Below are 22,039 nucleotides of genomic sequence, written 5' to 3' on the forward strand. Positions count from 1 at the left end.
CCGGTTCCACAGGGATTGGGCCTAAACCGGCAGTCGGACATCCTCCGAGGGGGTCCCAGATTGGAGAGGGTGCAGGCTGGGCTGAGGGACAACCCCTCCCCCAGTGCACAAATTTCGTGCCTCTGGTATTAATATAAAAAAACCAGGGATGTAAGTTAATTCTGGTTATTTTCAGTAGTTGTGTTCTATAAAGTCACCACAAACACTAAGTTAGTGAATACTGAATCATAGCTCCCAGGTGAAATACAAAGCTAGGTTTCTGCAAGCCTCTGGTCACATTTTAATCAACCAATCCTATATAATAAAGAGCTAATATGCTAATTAGACCAGACTGCAGAATGACCTTCCAGAATGACCAGTGGGCAGGGGTCAGGGCTGAGAGGCAGCTGCGGCTGCGAGGGACTGTGAGGGCTGAGGCAGCTGTGAAGGCCTACTCTTGCACAAATTTTGTGCATTGGGCCTCTAGCATTATATAACTTTTAAAAAATTTTGTTTTTGTTAACACATTGCGTACCGCATAGAAATCTCTAAGACATACGCCAGGGACCGCACGTTTTTGGGCAAACTGCACATTATTTAAATCATCATAATGCACTTTAGGTGTTGTTTTTCAATAATTATAACATTTTTATTTACAAAAACAATTAAACAATTAAAGTTCCTAGTAGTTTTTTAACGTATGGTACTGCGTAAAACATTTTCCTCTATGAAGAGGGACCAAACAAAATTTACATAAGTATCTAGATTCGCTCCTTTTTCCATGGGCGTGAAAAACGAGAACACTTGTGAGCAGTCCTTAACAGATAGCGCGCGAAACACGAGAAAACTCCTGAGCGGTACAAAATGTGTTAATGACACCTTATTTAATATATATTGTTTGATTAACATTGAACACATGGCCAACAGCACTGTCACTCATGTCTGAATGAAGTTTATATAATACACATATTTTCTCCTTTAGGCACATCACAGCCTTCTTGTTTTTGGAAACACTAGATAGCACTTCAGTACTACACCTGGGAGCCAGTTTGAACAGCAAAGTCACTAGCAAAAAGCAAATAACATGGAACTACATATACTGCCAAAAGGACACTTGCAGTATGAGAGCTGAAACAATGTAAAAGCATCTCCTTGTTTTCCCTCGGCTGGGAATGTGCATTGGGCAACTCAAATTTTTCCCTGCTCTTTGAGAGACTGAGGAAAGTGCCTCTGAATATTTATTTTGAAATTACAGATGAATTTCAGCAAGTACCCTTATTTGCAAATACAGAATCTCAACCATACTTTTTATTGGTGTCTTTATCATGTAAAATGCAGTGGTAATTTCCTTTTTCTGCACACACCACTTCCCTCCCACTACCACCACCATCAGTTGTTAAATACAACATTTCATTTAACAAAAAGAAACCTTACCAAGGGATTTTTTTTTAAAGGCCAGAATTGAGTTGTCTTATTCCATTAGTCTTTAAATTTTTTGATTGTGCATCTTTTTAGTAGGAAAAATTTCAAATACACTTCCAAGTGTTTGTTTATAATATTTACACATGTACTACTATCATTAGATAATATCTCAAAGCTAAATATACACTTAAAGTAAGGTTCATATAATGCCATATTTTGAATGGTCTTTAGAATTTTTTTATACAGTTCTTGTCAAATTATCTTTTTTTAATTTCTCTGCTGTTATTAATATTCTCTTTATACTTTGCATTTGTAATATTATCTTCAATGACTACTTTCTTCAAGTTACCATTAAATTGGATAGATTCTGCAGATCCACGTAATTAGGAATAGGTAGATCTCAGTACATTGCAACACACTGTTCAAATAGTTAGAACTCTACTGTTACCTCCTATGATTGTGGAATTCCCATTCTTTCAGGATACCTTGAATATAGTACATAACTCATTAAGATCTAATGCAACAATTTTCAAGCAGTGTGCCACAAAAATTTTTAAGATAATGCAATACTGCACTATTTAGTCAGAGGCACTAACCTCTTTTCCCTTAGATCAGTGGTTCTCAACCTTGGCTGCACATTAGAATCACCTGGGAATCTCTTTAAAATCCTGATTTCTGGGCCTCATCCTCCAGAAATTGTTTCTTTGTTATGGGGTGGGGGGCCACAACATTAGTAACAAAGAAACAGAATTTCTGGAGGATGAGGCCCAGAAATCAGGATTTTAAAAAGATTCCCAGGTGATTCTAATGTGCAGCCAAGGTTGAGAACTACTGCCTTAGATTGTCAAACAAAAAAATGACAATAGCCAACATAAACAGTAGCCATCTGGTGTGAATGAATCAAAATTACACCTTTTTTATTTTGTCAGATGGGCAAAAAATATATATTTTTTGGTGTGCTGCAGAATTTTAGTAATTAATGTGTGCCATGAGATGAAAAAGATTGAAAATCGCTGATCTAATGTAACAGATATAGTAAGTATATCCATTTCATCAAAAAGAAGACACCATTTATTCTAAGCTGTAACATGATTTTATGTACTACCAAGAAAGAAAAAAGTACTGCCAATTTATAAGATGCCATCTATTTTAAGATATATTCTGTTTTCAGAGATATTAAAATGAGACTGTGCATTTGGAATTGTTGAAAGTATGGTATTAATATTAAATATTACTAATGCTATCCTATGAGAAGTGTGTAGGCTAGTAATTAATTAGGAACTAGATTACCTGGGTTTGGATCCTGTCTGCTACTTATTCGTTCTGTGACTGCCAGTAAGTTATTCATTATATTCATGCCTAGTTTAATTATTAAATGAGGTAATAAATGTAAAGTATTTAACCCAGTACCTCAACTTCAAATGTTACTCTTTAGTAAATAAACATAAATACTAATTTTTCCCACATCTCAGAATTACTGTGTTCAATTCAAATTCTGTAGTAGTCTTGGGTTAGTAATGTAGGCAAATTATATTTGAAAAAAAATGTGCTTGGATTAATTTCTTTTTTAAAAATATATTTATATTGATTTCGGAGAGAGAGGTAGAAACATCAGTTATGAGAGATAATCATTGATCTGCTGCCTCCTGCACGCCCCCACTCTGGGGATCAAGCCCGAAACCCAGACATGTACTGGGACTGGGAATCAAACCTTGAGCTCCTGGTTCATAGGTTGATGCTCAACCACTGAACAGCACTGGCCAGGCATATAAGTGTGCTTTAACTTTGTCTTTTTCTGCCTATAAAGGGATGTATTAAAGTCTCATTGAGTAAAATTTTCCAAAAGTGAGTTTTATTTACTAATTGCTTTTATTGTTAAGTCTTACTTTAATAGTTCAGTAATGGTGTCAGGCTTCAAAGACGTGTACTTTGTCACCCTACATAAGTTGAATCTTCATTTAAAAGAACCATTTCTTGAAATGTGCAATTAAAGTTTAACACCTTGAAGCAAAATCCTGCTTCCCACTCCAAGCGTGGCTAAAACTGTCAAAGTAACAAGTCACAAGCAATAAGGAAGTATGAGTAAGTCTTTGAGATGGCATCATATGGGCTATCAAAGTGAAAGTGAGAGTGGTGACTTTTTCTGGACCAGATTTAGGCTGCAGGAAAACGACTCAGCCAGAGTGAGGAAAGAAACTGAAACCGTTAGGTGCTTTTACCCTCACAGCAGATCTGCAGTGCATGTGGTGGTGCCCCTATTTTTTGTAAGTGGAGATAAAGACCTAAAGAAGGTCACAGGAACAGTTCCTGATACTGTTGGGATTAAACTCAAGTTTTACTCCTTGGGTTTTGTTGCTCTACAACTAATTTTAATCTGCCAAAACTTTAGAGATGCCAATTTCTATATCCAGTGTACTCTGCTAACAGTTTCTTCTGCTTCACTACTTTCCACCTAAGAAGTCCTACCATTGTTTGGAGCCTATTGTTTTATGCCTTTATTTAAATTCCTGTGTTTGCAAGATACTTTTATCATCTTTGGATCTGAATAATTCTAAAGATTTCTTTTTTTCTTAGCATTGTGTTGAAGTAGAGTGAAGCTTTGAATATATAAAACTTTAATTCTGTTTCTAGTGGAAGGTAAACTAAACGGCAAACACACTGGGAAAAATTTGGGTTACATATAATGTGGTTTATACCTTATTTAAATACCTTGGGTTGTGTGTAATATGGATTAAATCTCTTAAGATTTATAAGAGGGTTCCAATAGGTAGGCAAAGGATTTAAGCAATTCATACAAGAAAGTAAAATAAATATTTTTTCATATTACTTATTAGGTAATAAGCAAAGAAACACAAAAAAGCTTTTAAATACTGATTTATACTGCTCAGGTGGAAAACACACATACAAATATCTGATCCTGGCAAAGTTTTAGTAATTATTGGGGACATTACAAATAGTCCTGTCTTTTTAAAAAGCTGTATGGCAACATGATGTTAACTATAAAGGTCTTGATAAAATTTAATCCAGATATGCCTGTCCTGGCAAATTATCCTAAAAACATCATGGAATAAAATATGCACAAAAATGTTCATTTCTGTTTTATTTTAAATACAAAACCCTTGGATTTAATCTAAATATCTAACATTAGCTTAAGAGTTTATTGTTGAATATTAGTGCAGTTATTAAAAAGGTAAAGACTGAAAAACATACCTAGGTTGCAGGTTGGATCCCCAGTTGGGGTGAGTACAAGAGGCAACTGATCAATGTTTCTCATATCAATGTTTCTTTCTCTCCCCCCTCCTCCCCTCCCTTCCCCCTTCCTCTCTTTCTAAAATCAATAAAAATATATCCTCAGGTGAAGATTTTTAAAAAAGGTAAAATACTAGAAAATACAAGCAGCTTATTATGATAAAATACATATACTGATAGGTTTTATATCAGTACGTATATGTATTTTATAAATGTTGCATCGTTTTATATATACTGAAAGCTTATGTATCTTTTTCTTATCTATTATACTCAGTTGAAAGTATGCAGAAATCAAAATTGTTAATGGGTTAAGGTGCTGGGATTATAATTTTTAAATTTCATCATTAATTTTAAGAAAACATTTCTGCTTGTGTCCTACAGTTATTTTTCTATAATTGGCTCACAAAGCAGGTTTACAAGGTATTTTGGTGTCCCCCTCACAATTAGAGATACCTTTTAAACTCCAAAGGTCCATCTTCTTTCTTCTCTCCTAAGCAGTAATAACAATAAATTGTCAGTTTTAACTCAATATTGTTAGCATCATTGAGGAAATAACCTGTTTTACTTTGAGATTAGGAAGCATCAACAAGGTCGTTAGTATGTGTTTGTTTTTTAAATATTTCATATACATACAGAAAAGTATATTTTGAAGCTTAAGAAGTTATAAAACAAACATCTCTGTAACCACCATCATGGTCAAGAAAAAGTATTTCCATTACTTCAGAAATACCTCCTGCCCTTTCTAATCAGTCTCCTTTCTCCTCCCTGCTATCATAACCATTATCCTGACTTTTATGGTAATCACTTAATTATATATCCCTACACATTTTAGTTTTGCCTGCTTTTGAACTTTACATAGAGATGCACTAGTTTTCTTTTACAGTATCCTTAATAGGAAATCTTAGTGGGACTATTTACATAGGTTTAATGCAACTTTTAGCTGTGCTTTTCTGCTTCTAACTCTGACTTAACTCATTTCAGAGGCCTTGTCTTATCAGGAGGGAACATTTAGTTACTGGATCATGGGTCTCCCTTCTTTTTTGCTTTCGAATTGCTTTCTTCACAAAATTAATCTTCTTTTCTTAAAACATGAATCCTTTTCTTTCATTATCCTTCTAATCAGAAGCTTCTTGATAATTTCTGTCTAAAATCTTTAGAGCCCTAGCTGGTTTGGCTCAGTGGATAGAGCTTCGGCCTGTGGATTGAAGGGTCCTGGGTTCGATTCTGGTCAAGGGCACATGCCTGGGTTGCGAGCTCAATCCCCAGTAGGGGGCATGCAGGAGACAGCTGATCAATGATTCTCTTTTATCATTGATGTTTCTATCTCTCCCTCTCCCTTCCTCTCTGAAATCAATAAAAATATTTTTTAAAAAACAAAATCTTTAGAGAAATGTATCTCTTTCCACTGTAAGTTTCCTTTTATAGAATATGACCATGAGCAAACCTAATCATTTGCTGTTTAAATTTACAGAAATCTGTAGGTAATGGAACTGTTTAGCAAAATAAAATGTCTGAAGCTGTAGATTTAGTTAAATAGAAAGCTGATTGCTTTTTAGAAACCTCATTCTTTGACAGATCTTAAATATTGAGCCTTGGAGGGCAAAGGTAGAAGACATTCTGTACAAAAGCAACTTAATTTTGTTTTCAGAATGCCTTATCTCAAACCATTTTCTACGGTGCTAAGTGAGATCTGGTTTCAGGATTTTTAACCCAAAACTTTAGATTTTAAGATCATTAAAGCTCCTTATATTTAGTTCTATAAGGTGCTTTTATAATTTGGTTTCATAGGCATTATTCCAGTTGATTCAACAATTTTATATAGTAAAAAAGGCTGTTATTAAAACTTCATTTTATTATAATTTCCATGTGGAGTTAATATAGCCCAAGAGAGGATGTTTTCTGGGCTTGCCCCTGATGACAGGACTAGTGAAAGGTGACTGGAACTTAAACCTTAAATATCTGTCTCCCAGTTAAATTTTTTGGTGTTTTTTTTCCCTGCCACAAGACCAACTATTACTAATAAGACAGTCTGAAACTTGGCATCCAAAAATATCAATATAAAGCAAGATGTATTTACTCAGTCTAGTTCAATCAAGTGTTTTTTTAATACTAACAACATTTAAATTTGATGAGTTGGAAATTCAGTTCTATGCTGAGTGAATAAAAGAAGCTCTTTAAAGAAGAAATTTTATTTCTTTGCTTAGAGTTAATGCACCAAAAGAACATAAAGTCAAGCTTACTTGCGATGAATGGACACATGTAATTTTTAAGGTGACTCAGAGCATAGTGAAGTGAATATAATGTTAAAATTTAAGTATGTAATTTTCCAAGAGCATTTCAGGATCAGGATATTAGTAGATTTGGGAACATTAAAATTATCTACATTTAAACTTCAACAATATGGACCAAATGCAGAAGGTATGATTTGAATCTGGGTAAAATCTACATTGATTCTTTTTAAAGTAGTATTATTTTCAAATTATATAACCAAGTGATAAACTGTATATGTGACAAAATGTCAGCTGACAGAGACCTTTGATGTCCTTTTTAATGAGTATATAAGGATTTGTAATTAAGGCATTAATTATTGAACATCTTAATAGTTGTGCAAATATTTTGTTGAATGGATAATAACAAGTGTTCATAAAGTACTTACAAAGCATTTCTATTTCTCTTAAGTAGATTTATCTTATTTGTAGTTCCCCCTTGTCCACAGTTTCGCTTCCCATAGTTTAAATTACCTGCAGTCCAAAAATATTAAATAGATGCGAACAACTATATGCTAACAAATTGGACAATCTGGGAGAAATGGGTCAATTCCTAGAAACATACAGTCTTCTAAGACTAAAACAGACTGATTACAACCAACAAATTCAAAGCAGTAATCAAAAAACTTTCAACAAGCAAAAGTCCTGGATGGTTTCACAAGTGAATTTTACCAAACATTCAAAAAAAAACTAACACTTATCCTTCTCAAGCTTTTCCAAAAAATTCAGGAGGGAAGACACCCAACCTCATTTTACGAGGTCAGTATTATCCTGATTCCAAAACCAGAAAAGGAAATTACAGAAAAAGAAAATTATAGGCCAATATCCCTGATGAACATGGATGTAAAAATCCTCAACAAAATATTAACAAGCTGAATTCAGCAATACATTAAAAAGATTATATACCATAATCAAGTGGGATTTATTCCTGGAATGCAAGGTTGGTATAATATCTGCAAATCAAATAAGGTGATGCACCCCATAAACAAAATGAAGGACAAAAATCATATGATCATATCATTAGATTCAGAAAAAGAAATTGACAAAATCCAGCACCCATCCTATATAATAAAAGTGTAGTATGTAAATTGTCCCCTCAACCGGAGTTTGACCAGGCAGCAGGCTGGTGGGGGGAAGTGAGGGAGACCCCGATGCTAGCAGGCAGCCGGGGGAAGGGAGGGAGGCCCTGGCCGATGGCCAGCAGCCACTAGGGACCTTTACCAGTGCACAAATTTCATGCACTGGGCCTCTAGTTTATGGAAACTCTTAGCAAAGTGGGAATAGAAGGAGCACTGTTCAACATAATAAAATTCATATATGACAAACCCACAGCTAACATTGTACTCAATGGGGAAAAGCTAAAAGCATTTCCTTTAAGATCAGGAACAAGACACCATTCTTATTCAGCATAGTATTGGAAGTCCTAGCCACAGCACTTAGACAAGAAGAAGAAATAAAAGGCATCCCAATTGGAAAGGAAGAAGTAAAACTATCATTATTTGCAGATGACATGAATACTGTATACAGAGAACCCTAAAGTTCCACCAGGAAGCTATTAAAACTGATGAATGAATTCAGTAAAATAACAGATACAAAATTAATATTAAGAATTTGGTTGCATCTTTATCTTCTATATATATAAAAGGCTAATATGCAAAGTGTCCCCTAGGGAGTTTGATCGCTCGCTATGACATGTGCTGACCACAAGGGGGTGGCACAGAATGAAAGCCCTGGCCAGCAGCCAGCAGCTGGGGAAGGAAGGCCCTGGCAGGCAACCAGAAGGCCCTGATTGGCCTTGATCGCCGGCCAGGCCTAGGGACCCTACCCATGAACTAGTTTTGTGCACCGGGCCTCTAGTATGTCAATAATGAAGTATTAGAAAGGGAAACTAAGAAAACAATCCCATTTATAATTACATCAAAAAAAGTAAAATACCCAGGAATAAATTTAACCAAGGCGGTAAAAGACCTGTACTCAGGAAATTATAAGACACTGACAAAAATCATTGAAGAAGATACAAATAAATGGAAGCATATACCATGCTCTTGAATAGGAAGAATTAACATCATTAAAATGTCCATACTACTCAAAGAAATCTATAGATTCAACGAAATTCCTATCAAAATACCAATGGTGTTTTTCATGTAACTATAACAAATAATTTAAACATTTATATGGAACCACAAAAGACCTTGAATAGCCACAGCAATCCTAAGAAAAAAGAACAAAGCTGGAGGTATCATGCCAGCTGATATCAAGTGATACTACAAGGCTATAGTAATCAAAACAGCATGGTATTGGCATAAAAACAGATTCATAGATCAATGAAACAGAATTGAGAGCCCAGAAGTAAACCCATGCCTATATGGTTAATTAATATATGACAAAAGAGGCAAGAACATACAGTGGGGTAAAGACAGTCTATTCAATAAATGGCGTTGGAGAAATTGGACAAATAAATGCCAAAAAAAAATGAAAATAGACCACCTTATACCATATGCAAAAATAAACTCAAAATGGATTAAAGACTTAAATATAAGATGGAAACCATACAACTCCTAGAAGAAAACAGGCAGTAAAATCTCAGACATTTCTTGAAGCTCTATTTTTTTATATATATATATATATCCTTGGGCAAGGGAAACAAAAGAAAAAATGAACAAATGGGACTGCATCAAACTTAAAAATTTTTGCACAGCAAAGGAAACAACAAAATGAAAAGACAACCTACTGAATAGAGGATAATTGCCAATGATACATCCAATGAGGGGTTAATATCCAAAATTTATAAAGAACTCATATAACTCTCCCTAGCCAGTTTGGCGTAGTTGGCCCATGAACTGAAGGGTCCCTGGTTTGATTCTGATCAACGACACGTACCTTGGTTGCAGGCTCAATCCCAGCCCTGGTTGGGGCATATACGGGAGGCAACCAATCAATGTGTCTCTCTCACATTGATGTTTCTGTCTCTTCCTCCTCCCTTCCACTCTGTCTAAAAATCAATGGGAAAATATCCTTGGGTGAGAATTAACAACAAAAAAGAACTCTTATAACAACACCAAAAGCAACCAATCCAATTAAGATATGGGCAGAGGCCCTGAATAGACACTTCTCCAAAGAGGACATACAGATGGTCAATAGACATATGAAAAGATGCTCAGCATCACTAATCGTCAGGGAAATGCAAATATAAACCACAGTGAGATACCACCTCACACCTCTCAGAATGGCTATCATCAGTAAATCAGCAAACAAGTGCTGGCAAGGATGGGTTAAAAGGGACCCCTTTTAGTGGGAATGCAGATTGGTACATCCACTATGAAAACCAGTATGGAGGATCCTAAAGAAAAAAAATTGGAACTGCCTTGAGACTCAGCAATTGCATTTCTGGGAATATATCCAAAGGAATCAAAAATACTAATTTGAGAGAATATATGCATTCTTATGTTTATTGCAATGTTATTTACAGTAGCTAAGATATGGAAGCAACCCAAGCACTCATCAATAGACAAGTGGATAAAGAAGATTGTTACATATATATACAATGGAATATAACTTGACGATAAAAAAGAATGAAACCTTACCATTTGAGACAGCATGGATGGACCTAGAGGGTATTATGCATAGTGAAATAAGTCCATTAGAGAAAGACAAACACCATATGCTTTCACTTACATGTGGAGTCTAAAGAGCAAAATAAACAAAATAGAAACAGACTCAGATACAGAGAGCAGACTAATGGTTGCCAGAGGGTAAGGCGGTTAGGGGACTGGCTGAAAAAAGTTGAAGGGATTAAGAAATACAAATTGGGCCCTACTCAGTTTGGCTCAGTGGTTAGAGCATTGGCCTGTGGACTGAAGGGTCCTGGGTTTGATTCTGGGCAAGGGCACATGCCTGGGTTGTGGGCTCGATCCCCAGTAGGAGATCGAGCAGGTTGGTGTGCAGGAGGCAGCCAATCAATGATTCTTATCATTGATGTTTCTATCTCTCCTTCTCTGAAACCAATAAAAATATATTTTTAAAAAGTTTTAAAGAAATACAAATTGGTAGTTACAAAGTAGTCATGGAAATGTAAAGTATAGCATAAGTGATATAGTCAATAATATTGTAATGCCTCTGTATGGCGCCACGGGGGTACTGGAAATACTGGGGGAAATGCTTTGTAAAGTCTAACCACTGTGCTGTTAACTTGACACTAATACAAAATAATATTGAATGTAAACAGCACAATTTAAAAATACAATTTTAAAAACAAAAATATTAAATGAATTGCAGAAATAATTCATAAATTTTATTTTTATTTCTTTTTTTATCTTTATTGTTAAGAGTATTACATATGTCATATGTTTCCCTCCTTTTTCCCCCATTGCTCCCCTCCACAAAGTTCCCACCCCACCACAGGCTTTCACCACTCTATTGTCTGTGTCCATGGGCAATGCATATATGCCATAAGTTCTTTGGTTAATCTCTTCCTGCCACCCCACCACCACCACCCTTCCCTCTGAGATTCATCAGTCTGTTCCATGTTTCCATGCCTCTAGTTCTATTTTATTCATCAATTTATGTTATTTATTAGATTCCACATATAAGTGAGGTCATGTGATATTTGTCTTTCTCTGACTGGCTTATTTCACTTAGCATAATAATTTCCAGGTCCCTCCATGCTGTCCCAAAGTGTAAGAGGTCCTTTTTTACATCTGCATGGTATTCCATTGTGTTAATGTACCACAGCTTTTTTATCCACTTATCTGTTGATGGAAACGGGCTGTTTCCAGGTCTTAGCTATTGTAAATTATGCTGCTATGGACGTAGGGGTGCATACATTCTTTCTAATTGGTGTTTCAGGCTTCTTAGGATATATTCCTAGAAGTGGGATCACAGGATCAAATGGCAGTTCCATTTTTTAATTTTTTAAGAAAACACACTGTTTTCCATAGTGACTGTACCAGTCTGCATTCCCTCCAGCAGTGTACTAGGGTTCCTTTTTCTTCACAATCTCACTAGCACTTGTTGGTTGATTTATTGATGGTAGCCCTTCTGTCAGGTGTGAGGTGATACCACATTGTCATTTTAATTTGCATTTTTCTGATGATTAGTGACGTTGAAATCAACATCATAGTCAAGGAGCAAAAACTAAAAGTGTTTCTCTTAAGAACAGGAACAAGACAGGGATGTCTGTTTTCACCACTCTTATTCAACATAGCACTGGAAGTTCTAGCTACAGCAGTCAGACAAGAAGAAAAAATAAAAGGCATTAAAATTGTCAAGGAGGAAGTAAAGCTGTCATTATTCACAGATGACATGATATTACACATGGAAAACCCTACAGAATCCACCAAAAAAAACTACTAGACTTGATAAGCGCATTCGGCGAAGTAGCAGGATACAAAATTAATATCCAGAAATCAATGGCATTTTTATCCAATAACGATCTCTCTGAAAAAGAAAAGAAAAAATCCCTTTTATTATTGCAAATCTATATATATAAAAGGCTAATATGCAAATTGTCCTTGGACAGGTTCTACCGGATCACTAGGTGTGCGCTGACCCACTGGGGGGCGGGGCAGGGGGGGACAGCTCGGAATGAAGGAAGGCCCTATTCACCAGCCAGGCCTAGGAACCCTACCCGTGCACAAATTTTGTGCACCAGGCCTCTAGTAAATAAATACATAAATAAGCAAATGTAGGAATTAATTTAACCAGGGAAGTAAAAGACCTGTACTCGAAAAATTACTGGACGCTGTTAAAAGAGATAGAGGAAGCTACAAACAAGTGGAAGAATATACCGTGTTCATGGATTGGAAGAGTTATCATTATTAAAATGTCCATACTACCCAAAGTGATCTAAATCTATAGATTCAATGCAATCCCTATTAAAATACCAATGACATATTTCACAGATCTAGAACAAATACTCCAAAAATGTATATGGAACCAAAAAAAAAGACCCTCAACAGCTGCAGATACCTTGAGAAAGGAGAACAAAGTTGGAGGTATCAAAAGATGATATCAAGTTATACTACAAAGCCATTGTTAATCAAAACAGCCTGGCACTGGTACAAGAATAGGCATATAGATCAATGGAACAAAACTGAGAACCCAAAAATTGACCCAAGCCATTATGCTCAATTAATATTTGACAAATGAGGCAAGAGCGTATAAGGGAGTAAAGAGAGTCTCTTCAATAAATGGTGCTGGGAAAATTGGACAGGTACATGCAAAAAAAAATTAAACTAGACCACCAACTTATACCATACACAAGAATAAACTAAAAGTGGATAAAAGACTTAAATGTAAGTCGTGAAACCATAAAAATCCTAGAAGAAAATGTAGGCAGCAAAATCTCAGACATCTCCTGTAGCAGAATTTTCACCTATAGATCACCTAGGGCAAGAGAAACAAAGGAAAAAATAAATAAATGGACTACATTAAACGAAAAAGCTTCTGCACAGCCAAAGAAACCAGCATCAAAATGAAAAGGGAACCCACTGTTTGGGAGAACATATTTGCCAATGATACATCTGATGGGTTAATTTCCAAAACATATAAAGTACTCATACAACTTAACAAAAGGAAGACAATCTAATTTAAAAATGGGCAGAGGACCTGAATAGACACTTGCCCAAAGCGGGCATACAAATAAACGGCCAAGAGACTTGGAAAAAAATGTTCAACAATTCAATGTGCACCATTCTAAGTAGCATGATGAAACCTCAGTGTGAATTGTCCCTTTGTCCAGCGTATTCACACTGTATACTAGTACACTACCTGCCTGTAGTCACTTAGTAGCCATTTGGTTATCAGATCAGCTGTTCAGGTATCACAGTGCTTTTGTTCAAGCAACCCTTATAGTAGCCTAATGCTATATCACAATGCCTACATTCGTCACCTCAGTTCATCTCATTAGGTAGGCATTGTCATCTCACATCATCACAAGAAAGGTGATGAATACAATATATTGAGAGAGACCACATTCACATAACTTTTATCACAGTATATTGTTATAATTGATCTCTTACTGTGCCGAGTTTACTAGTATAAATTAAACTTTATTATAAGTATGTATATACAGGGAAGAACATAGTAGTATATATAAGGTTCAGTATTATCTGCAATTTCAGGCATTCTAATGTGTCCCTCAGAGATAAGGGGGGGGCTGCTGTATTCCATTTCTGAGCAAAACCTTATTTTTCTAGATTAAAAAATAGAGCTATAATTTTGTTTTTTTGCAACCTAAATCTTTATTTAGTGGTATATGAAATTAATGAAGTTTTTCCCTATCGTTTAATGTTCTGACTTTTTTGTTGAATGTTAGAGATCGTTTATTAAAGCTGGTGACAATGAAACAAAGGCTTTGGAAATGAGCCTAGGTAGGCTGCTTTGGTTCACTAAGAATTCAGAGAACAAGGGGCCTTGAGAATAGATTCAGGGAGTTTGCCTGGAATGAACTGCGGCTGCCCATTGCTGCCCTGTTTGCAAGCCTCACGGGGTCCCTTAGAGTTTAGGAGATGCATACCTGTGGGGAAAAAGGAGGGGGGCAGCGTGTGGGTGTGCTCCTGGGAGGGAGAGCAAGCCTGATTCTTTTGATTAGCATGGATATCTGAAAATATTAGGCCAAAAAAAAATTCCTGTTTGATATTTTTAATCACACTGTTACTAATATATAGTAGATCAAGAATCCTTAACTATTGAAATCAAACAATGTATAAATTTCAATCTTTACTGTTTTAATTCTGTAGATCAGGTGAAGACTAAATATGTCATAGTGTGTTTTGAATGCCTGGTGAAGATTCTGAATAATATGTTTTTAATATGTGGGCACTAAGTATTTTATAAAATATTTACCAAGATTTTATTTTAATGACTTACGGGTTTTTTCCTAAATCAGTTTCTATTCTAATAAAGTAGCTGTAAAAATAGAAGTTAGCAGTCAACTAGAAACTGAAATGTGGGATTTAGATATTTGTGAATTTTAACCCAGTCGGTATGGCTCAGCAGTTGAGTGTCGACCTAGGAACTAAAAGGTCGCCTGGTCAGGGCACATGCCCTGATTGTAGGCTTTATCCCCACAGTATAGGGGTATGTGCTGGAGGCAGCCTATGATACTGTTCCTATCTCATCAATGTTTCTATCTCTCTGTCCCTGTCCCTTTCTCTCTAAAAATCAATAAAAACGTATTTTTAGATGTTTGTGAATTTTAGATGTGCACATTTTTTATCTTTTATTGCTTTGAGGAACATTTTTTTCTTTTGCTTTTAATTTTAGTAAAAAATCCCAGAAGTGGGATGAAATGAACATCCTGGCGACATATCATCCAGCAGACAAAGACTATGGTTTAATGAAAATAGATGAACCAAGCACTCCATACCACCGGTAATGTTTTGTAGACATCATTCCTTTTTTGACTTGTTTATTTTGGATTTGATATGAACTTCTGGATAACAGCTGATTTGAATTTATTTGTTTTTATATTTGTTACTGGAGCGCTAATTAATAACCCAATTGCATATTTTGTGTAATAATATAACTAATATGTAACTTTAAAATTGGGCTTGTTTGCTTCCAAAATAGAAATCAGGACTTACTCTCTTTGCAGAAAATAACTTCACAGATGTTAACTATTTTTTAACCCATTCAAAGGCAAGTGGTCATTACTACTGTTTGGTGTCCTTATTTTTTACTTACATAATATTGTAGTTTAGATCATTGCATTATAATTGTTGGCAATTTTGAGTCTTCCAAAGTTTTTAAAATCATAGTGTGTGGCAGTGATTAGTATAAAGACAAAAATAATGTGCCAATAAGCATTTTGAGAAGATGGAGTTCTAAATAAGTAGAAATACCTAACGCAGAGCATGCCTTAACTTGTATTGAAAAAATAAAGATTTTCAGGACTGAAATATTTTGTCATTGAAGTGTAAGTTCATAAATCTGGAAGTTATTGTTAAAATAGAGTTAAGAAATTCTGTTTTAAATCAGTGGATGAAATCTTTGGAAGAAGCAAAGTTGAGATAACTTGATAAAAACAGTAAAAAGAATAAACATGATTTTGGCAAGGGTAGAAAGAAATAATAAGAAGTACAGATACTGAAACACTAATACTAATAAACTTGAGGGAAAAAATAGACATATTACTTATGAAAAGTTTATATTGTTTTCTCCTAATTACAGATATACTTTAAGACATACCTTAAAACGTTTATTGTACCAGAAGCCAAAGTTGGGGCTTTCTTCCTTTTCAGTAAAAGTAGTAGACTATTTATAACTACCAATTTGTACCTCTTAATCCCTTCACTTCTTTCACAGGGATATAAAAGTACAGTATAGGGAATATAGTCAATATGTATGGTGCTAGGTGGGTACTGGAAATTTCAGGGGGAACACTTTGTAAAGTATGATTGTCTAACCACTATGTTGTATACCTAAAACCAATATAAAATAATATTGAAAGTAAACTGTAATTGAAACAGAAAATTAAAATTAAGTAAAAATAAAAGTAGTAGATACCCCTTACTTACCTGTGTTGGAGATAACTATCCTGAAAGACTTTAGATCTAACATAATTCAAAAAAATAGCTGTACTCATTATTTTTAGGCTTTATATTTAAAATATAGTAAATCAGAATGGTAGATGAACCATGGCCAGTGGTGAACCTGAGGAGGGACGGTGAAGGATTAAAGAAGACACACAAGAGAATATAGTTGGGACCAGGTAGATCACTGTGCCTGGATGAGGAAACAGTGACACAGCCTGTAAGCTGAAGCTTTATTTTATAGTCAGGTCACACAAAGCAAAACAAGGGCAAGATGTTTAAAATGTTCTTGTGAATTTCAAATCTGCTTCTTTCCTGTTGTTGCCATTCTCTGAACTCTATCAAGCTTTATTTAGGCAGCACTTGCTGCGCGCGCGCACACACACACACACACACACACACACACACACACACAGTCACCCCCCCTCCCACCCCCCACCACTCCTGTAGCCCACATCCCTTAGCTACCTAGGCCTGCGGGGTCGGACTGGTCAAGCTTACAACCATAGCCTTTTAGCTATAATTGTGCTGGGAGGGCTTTGCCCTCCAAGCTGGGACTTCTATGTGGCTTTGCCACAAGTCAGTCCGAGGCTTGATCCAGTCCCAACACTGCAGCTGCTCTCCACAGGTAGATATGCTTTTTTTTTTCCTCTCTCTCTCTCTCTCTCTCTACCTTACCCATATTCTTCCTCTGAGAGTCTCTAAAGTTATTTGGTCCCTAAATGATTGAGGCTGTGTGTATGTACAGATGTATGTGCTTAGGTTTTCTGGATGTGGTGCTCAGTTTTACCAGCTCTTTTTTTCTTAAAGAGCTTTTTTTTTTTTTCCTTTAAGATGCTTTTTATAGCCCTGGCCATTGTTGTTCAGTGATGAGTGTTGGCCCATACATATCAAAGGATTTCGGGTTCAATCCCCAGTCAAGGGCCTGTTCCTGGGTTGCAGGTTCAATCCCTGGCCCCATTCAGGCACATGCAGGAGGCAACCAATACATGTGTCTCACATCAATGTTTCTTTCTCCCCCCCCTCCCCATATACTCTCTCTGAAAATCAATGGAAAAATATCCTCAGGTAAGGAATAAAAATAAAAAAGGTAAGTTTATAGTTGTTTGTATGGAAAATAAGACAATAAATAATAATACAAAAATAAACTGTTTCGTGTACTCTAAACCTACTTTTGCTCCACTGTGTGTATGTGTGTGTGTGTGTGTGTGTGTGTGTGTGTGTGTGTGTACATATACACAAACATATAATTCATCTGTAAATTTTATAACAAAGCCTAGATTTTTTATAAAAGATTCTACAAAGTGATAGATTATTCTGTCCTCTGCTTAATGTAAATGAGTTTATTTCAACTTCACTTGGAAAAAGAGCATCATTTAAACCATAGCACTTATTTAACTTGCCTCCTTAACAAACCAGGAAAGGTATACGTCATATAGATATATAGATATATAGGTATATATTTATATCTCTCTCTATATAGCTAAATTCTGTTTTATGTACTTTTCAGTGGCTTGAAAATTAAAGATGCCCATTTTTGCAATTAAGTGGGGAGCAAAGATTTCATTAGAGGGTAGATCTAGAAAGCTAAATAGCGTTTAAAACTTCCTGAATGAGGTCTTTAGGGTCCAATTTTGTTATTTTACCTAACCTTATGTCTGCGTAGATCCCTTTGTCTCATCTTCAGGTTATGTAACAGTACATATTGTAAAATAGACAGTGAGATGGGTTTGTTTGTTTGTTTGTTTGTTTTTGCATTATTTGTCCTCCCACCCCCACTGGATGGAATAATCGAAGTATTTTTTTCAGATGGTTTGAATTTTCAATATTTATCTTCATGGTTGCAGTAGTGTTGTTGTTTTTTAATCATTTACTTTGAAATATTTGCATTGAATTGAAACTGAAATTAAACTTCAAAGATGACCAACAGAGCTATAAATGTCTTGATATTTTAAGTAAGTCAATTGGATTATATTTACCTTGTTTTTCTGCCTGAAAAATTATAGTTCCATTATTAATTATAATCTGCTTGTTGTCCTAGTATGATAGGTGATGATGAAGATGCATTGAGTGATTCAGAAACCACTGAAGCCCTGACCCCAGATACATTAGCTAAGAAGTAAGTACTGATGACTATAAAGCATTTTCACTTATGCTGGTTTTTAAAAAAATATATTTTTATTGATTTCAGAGAGGAAGGGAGAGAGAGAGAGAAACATCCATGATGAGAGAGAATCATGGATTGGCTGCCTCCTGCAAGCCCCCCACCCGGGACCGAGCCCGCAACCCGGCATGTGCCCTTGACCAGAATCGAACCCGGGACCCTTCAGTTCGCAGGCCAATGCTCTATCCACTGAGCCAAACCAGCCAGGGCACTTATGCTGTTTTTAATTGTGCAGAGTTAAAGGCATTTTACTTGTACAAGTATAAATAAAAAGCATGTGCTAAGTATATCTGGATTTTTCGTAACAACTTTTATAGTCTTGTTTCTAGATTAAAATCAAGGTATGCAGGTGACAGAAAGATTAGAGTACCAGAGCCTAGTACACTGATTGTGGTTTTTTGTTTTGTTTTTTTAATATTGCTGCCTCCTGAGTTTTAAAGATGAATGTGAGGAAGGCAAAAATAATTGCATTTCTAAACAAAAGCTCTATTTCTTGGCTATTCATTGATTTCTCACCCTCCAGTCTTCTTGTTGCGTATTGGTTTCTACACCCATCTCACTCTTCTTGCTTTTTATTTTCCTCATCAAGTTATAGCTAGTATGTTAATGATCTTTAGATGTTTTAATGGTACTCAAAAGTTAAACAAGTCACTGAGTTAATATAAGAATATCAGAGTGTTGATTTCTTTGCAAATGATTGTTTAGATTAGCTGCTGCTGAAGGCTCGGAGTCAAAGTATCAGGTTCATGTACAAGAAAGCAGTGAAGATGAAGACAGTGACCTCTCACCTGAAGAACAAGGTAGTTTTATTTCCTGTTCTGCTTTCAGCATTATGCTAATAATTTTTGCTTAAAATAAACCCATTATTTGGAAGATTGTAAAATGGTTTTCCTTTTTGGAAAGTGGATGAGAGAGATTGGGAGCAACATTTTTAAATTCAAATTCTACTTAGGTGTGTTTATTGTATTGACAGTCTTTTCCACCTCGATATCAAGAATTTGGGAAAATATTACCATCTTTAAAGTAATTATTGATGTTCCTTTGTACTTTTTAGTGCCTGGCATAGAGTAGATGCTCAGTAAATACTTATTAGATTAACGCTTTTAGAGTCATTGAGTGTTTGGATGGTTTTAAAGTGGATAGAAATAAAAGCTAATTTCCCAGTTGTTTGTGCTTTTTCTGTTTCAAGGTAGAAAAACTTAATAATTCCAGATAGTCAGGCATAGTAAGATTTTTATTAGGTTCCATCGTACAAAGAATGATAGTGTCATAGGAAAGAAGATAAAGATAACCTCTCAACAAGGATGGAAAAGGCCTTTGTAGCCCATATAGCACATATACAGTAAGGCATTGCTATCTACTCATTGTTTCTGTTTTTGCAGTAACAGTGGTTATGTATGGAGGTTCGGAGAGAAGGAAGATATTTCACCTTGCTTTTTATACCTTTTGAATCATGAATGTAGAATCGTTTTAAGAATTAAAAATTGTTTATATAATTTATTTTAAACTATTTTTAAAAGGAAAAAACCATAAGCCTATGTGTAGGAAAAAAAGATGCAAGAAACACCCACATACCCTCAGAAAAAGAAAAAAAAGAGAGTAGTAGTGTACTTAGAGCTTTGAAATGTGGGGACTACATATTGTAAAAGAAGTTCAGAATCTTTGTCATAGGCAGCTGCTAAGGTATAATTTGTTATTCCTTCCTCACATCCTTAGAATATAGCTTATTCAATGAAATTATGATAGTCTGAGCCTAATTGTCATAGCATAATCTCAAGTTGTATTATATTTTTTGTACCCACAGTGACTTCCTGACTTAAATTTTCCCAACATATACCCCAAAAGGCCCTTAAAAGGGTTTCAGATAGAAATTCTATATCTTGTTTTTTTCATTATTCTCTAAAAATATGATCTATTGAGAACAGGGAATTTATGATTAACTTATATTGACAATTTTCATTAAGGGTTTTTTCCTTAAATTGTACTTCTGGGAATTAGCCAGCAGGGGGAACTATTGAGTAATTGGCAATTTCACATGTTCAGTTTTTATTAGTAGAGTTACTGATGCATATATACGTATAGATGTTTATTACTTATAAACAAATTACATGTCTTATAAAAAGCCTTGTTTAGTGACAGAAGTTTTTAGAAAAAATTGTCTTGTAACTGATAGCATAACAATTAAGATACTGGCCATGGAGTCAGACAGATCTAAGTTTGTACTCCAGATATGTCACTTGTCTAATTTGCTTAATTTTTCTGAGTCTACATTTCCTCATTTATAAATCGGGAGCTTTAGAAATATTGAGAGCCATTGGTATTAAATTACATAAAGAATTTAAAGCACTTAGCACTGCTTCTTGGCATATTATAAGTGCTCAGTAAATATTAACTTTTAAGAACTTAAAATAATTGGTATATTCTCCATTATATTAGTTTGTAGGATAGTAAAAGGAAATATAAAAAGAATAATTCACTTGTCTAGTCCATGTGGTTAGTTCATTATTATTACATCTGGGCCTGAAACCGGAATGCCCTTGTACTCTGCATTATGTTGCTCTGCCATACAAGGATTATAGATAAAATGAATATATTCAAAGAAGACTAAGACCATTTGTATATTAGCAGCTTTCTGTGAAGTGAATAGAAATTTATTAAATTATGTAATAAATTTTGAGTATTCCAAAAGTAGAATATATCAATAACAAGCAAAACCAAGTTTATTATCTCTTAAAATTAAAAAGAAATAATTTTCTTAGACTATAAATATAATTCACCAAAAAAAAAATACTATTATATCAACTCCTAGGAATTAGGAACTACAAATTAAAAGTGTCATGGTACCTTTCTTTCCTTTCAGATCAACACGGATTAAAAAGAAAGACAATATCTCTTTTGGTGTGAATGTGGAGAAATAGGTTACTCATATTACTATTGGTAGGCATGGAAAATGAAAACTAAAAACAAAACAAAACATCTTTTGATCTAGTAATTCAGTTTCCCAGTGTTTAATGTTTTTTTTAAACATTTAATGAAATCCCATTTAATATACATGTGTACATAAAATTACAAAAATAAAAAGTGCACAAGAGTATTCCCCTTTACTATATGTGATGTGTCAGTTTTTTCTGTTCTACTTTTTTTCTTTAAATGCTAGTTGTGACTCAATAGTCATGAAGCACAGTTTGAAACCACACTAGTTAATATTACGAAGATAATAGAACAAATACACAAAAATGTATGTATATTACATAGTAAAAAACATTGAAAATATAAAGAGGGAAATCAGGAATATGTGATATAGGGGATAAAATTGTACTCATACTTTATAATCATTTTTTTAATTAAATATTTATTGTTCAGATTATTACATTGGTTCCTCTTTTTTCCCACCATAACTCCCCTCCACCCAGTTCCCACCCCAC

At 35.0% G+C, this 22,039-nt stretch overlaps 1 protein-coding gene across 1 annotated transcript in view; it reads left to right on the forward strand.

Annotated features, from left to right (window-relative positions):
* Window positions 1-15,152: 15,152 nt before the first annotated feature.
* PPP1R2 (protein phosphatase 1, regulatory (inhibitor) subunit 2) overlaps window positions 15,153-22,039 on the forward strand; it is a 13,809-nt gene continuing 6,922 nt past the window's right edge. The window contains exons 1-3 of the mRNA XM_005873191.2: window positions 15,153-15,290; window positions 18,492-18,569; window positions 19,320-19,414. Of these exons, the coding sequence (XP_005873253.2) occupies window positions 15,208-15,290; window positions 18,492-18,569; window positions 19,320-19,414 (256 nt within the window). The 5' untranslated portion in view covers window positions 15,153-15,207. The remainder of the gene's footprint in view (window positions 15,291-18,491; window positions 18,570-19,319; window positions 19,415-22,039) is intronic.

Source organism: Myotis brandtii, unplaced genomic scaffold (assembly GCF_000412655.1).
Source record: "Myotis brandtii unplaced genomic scaffold, ASM41265v1 scaffold4, whole genome shotgun sequence".
Taxonomy (NCBI): Eukaryota; Metazoa; Chordata; class Mammalia; order Chiroptera; family Vespertilionidae; genus Myotis; species Myotis brandtii.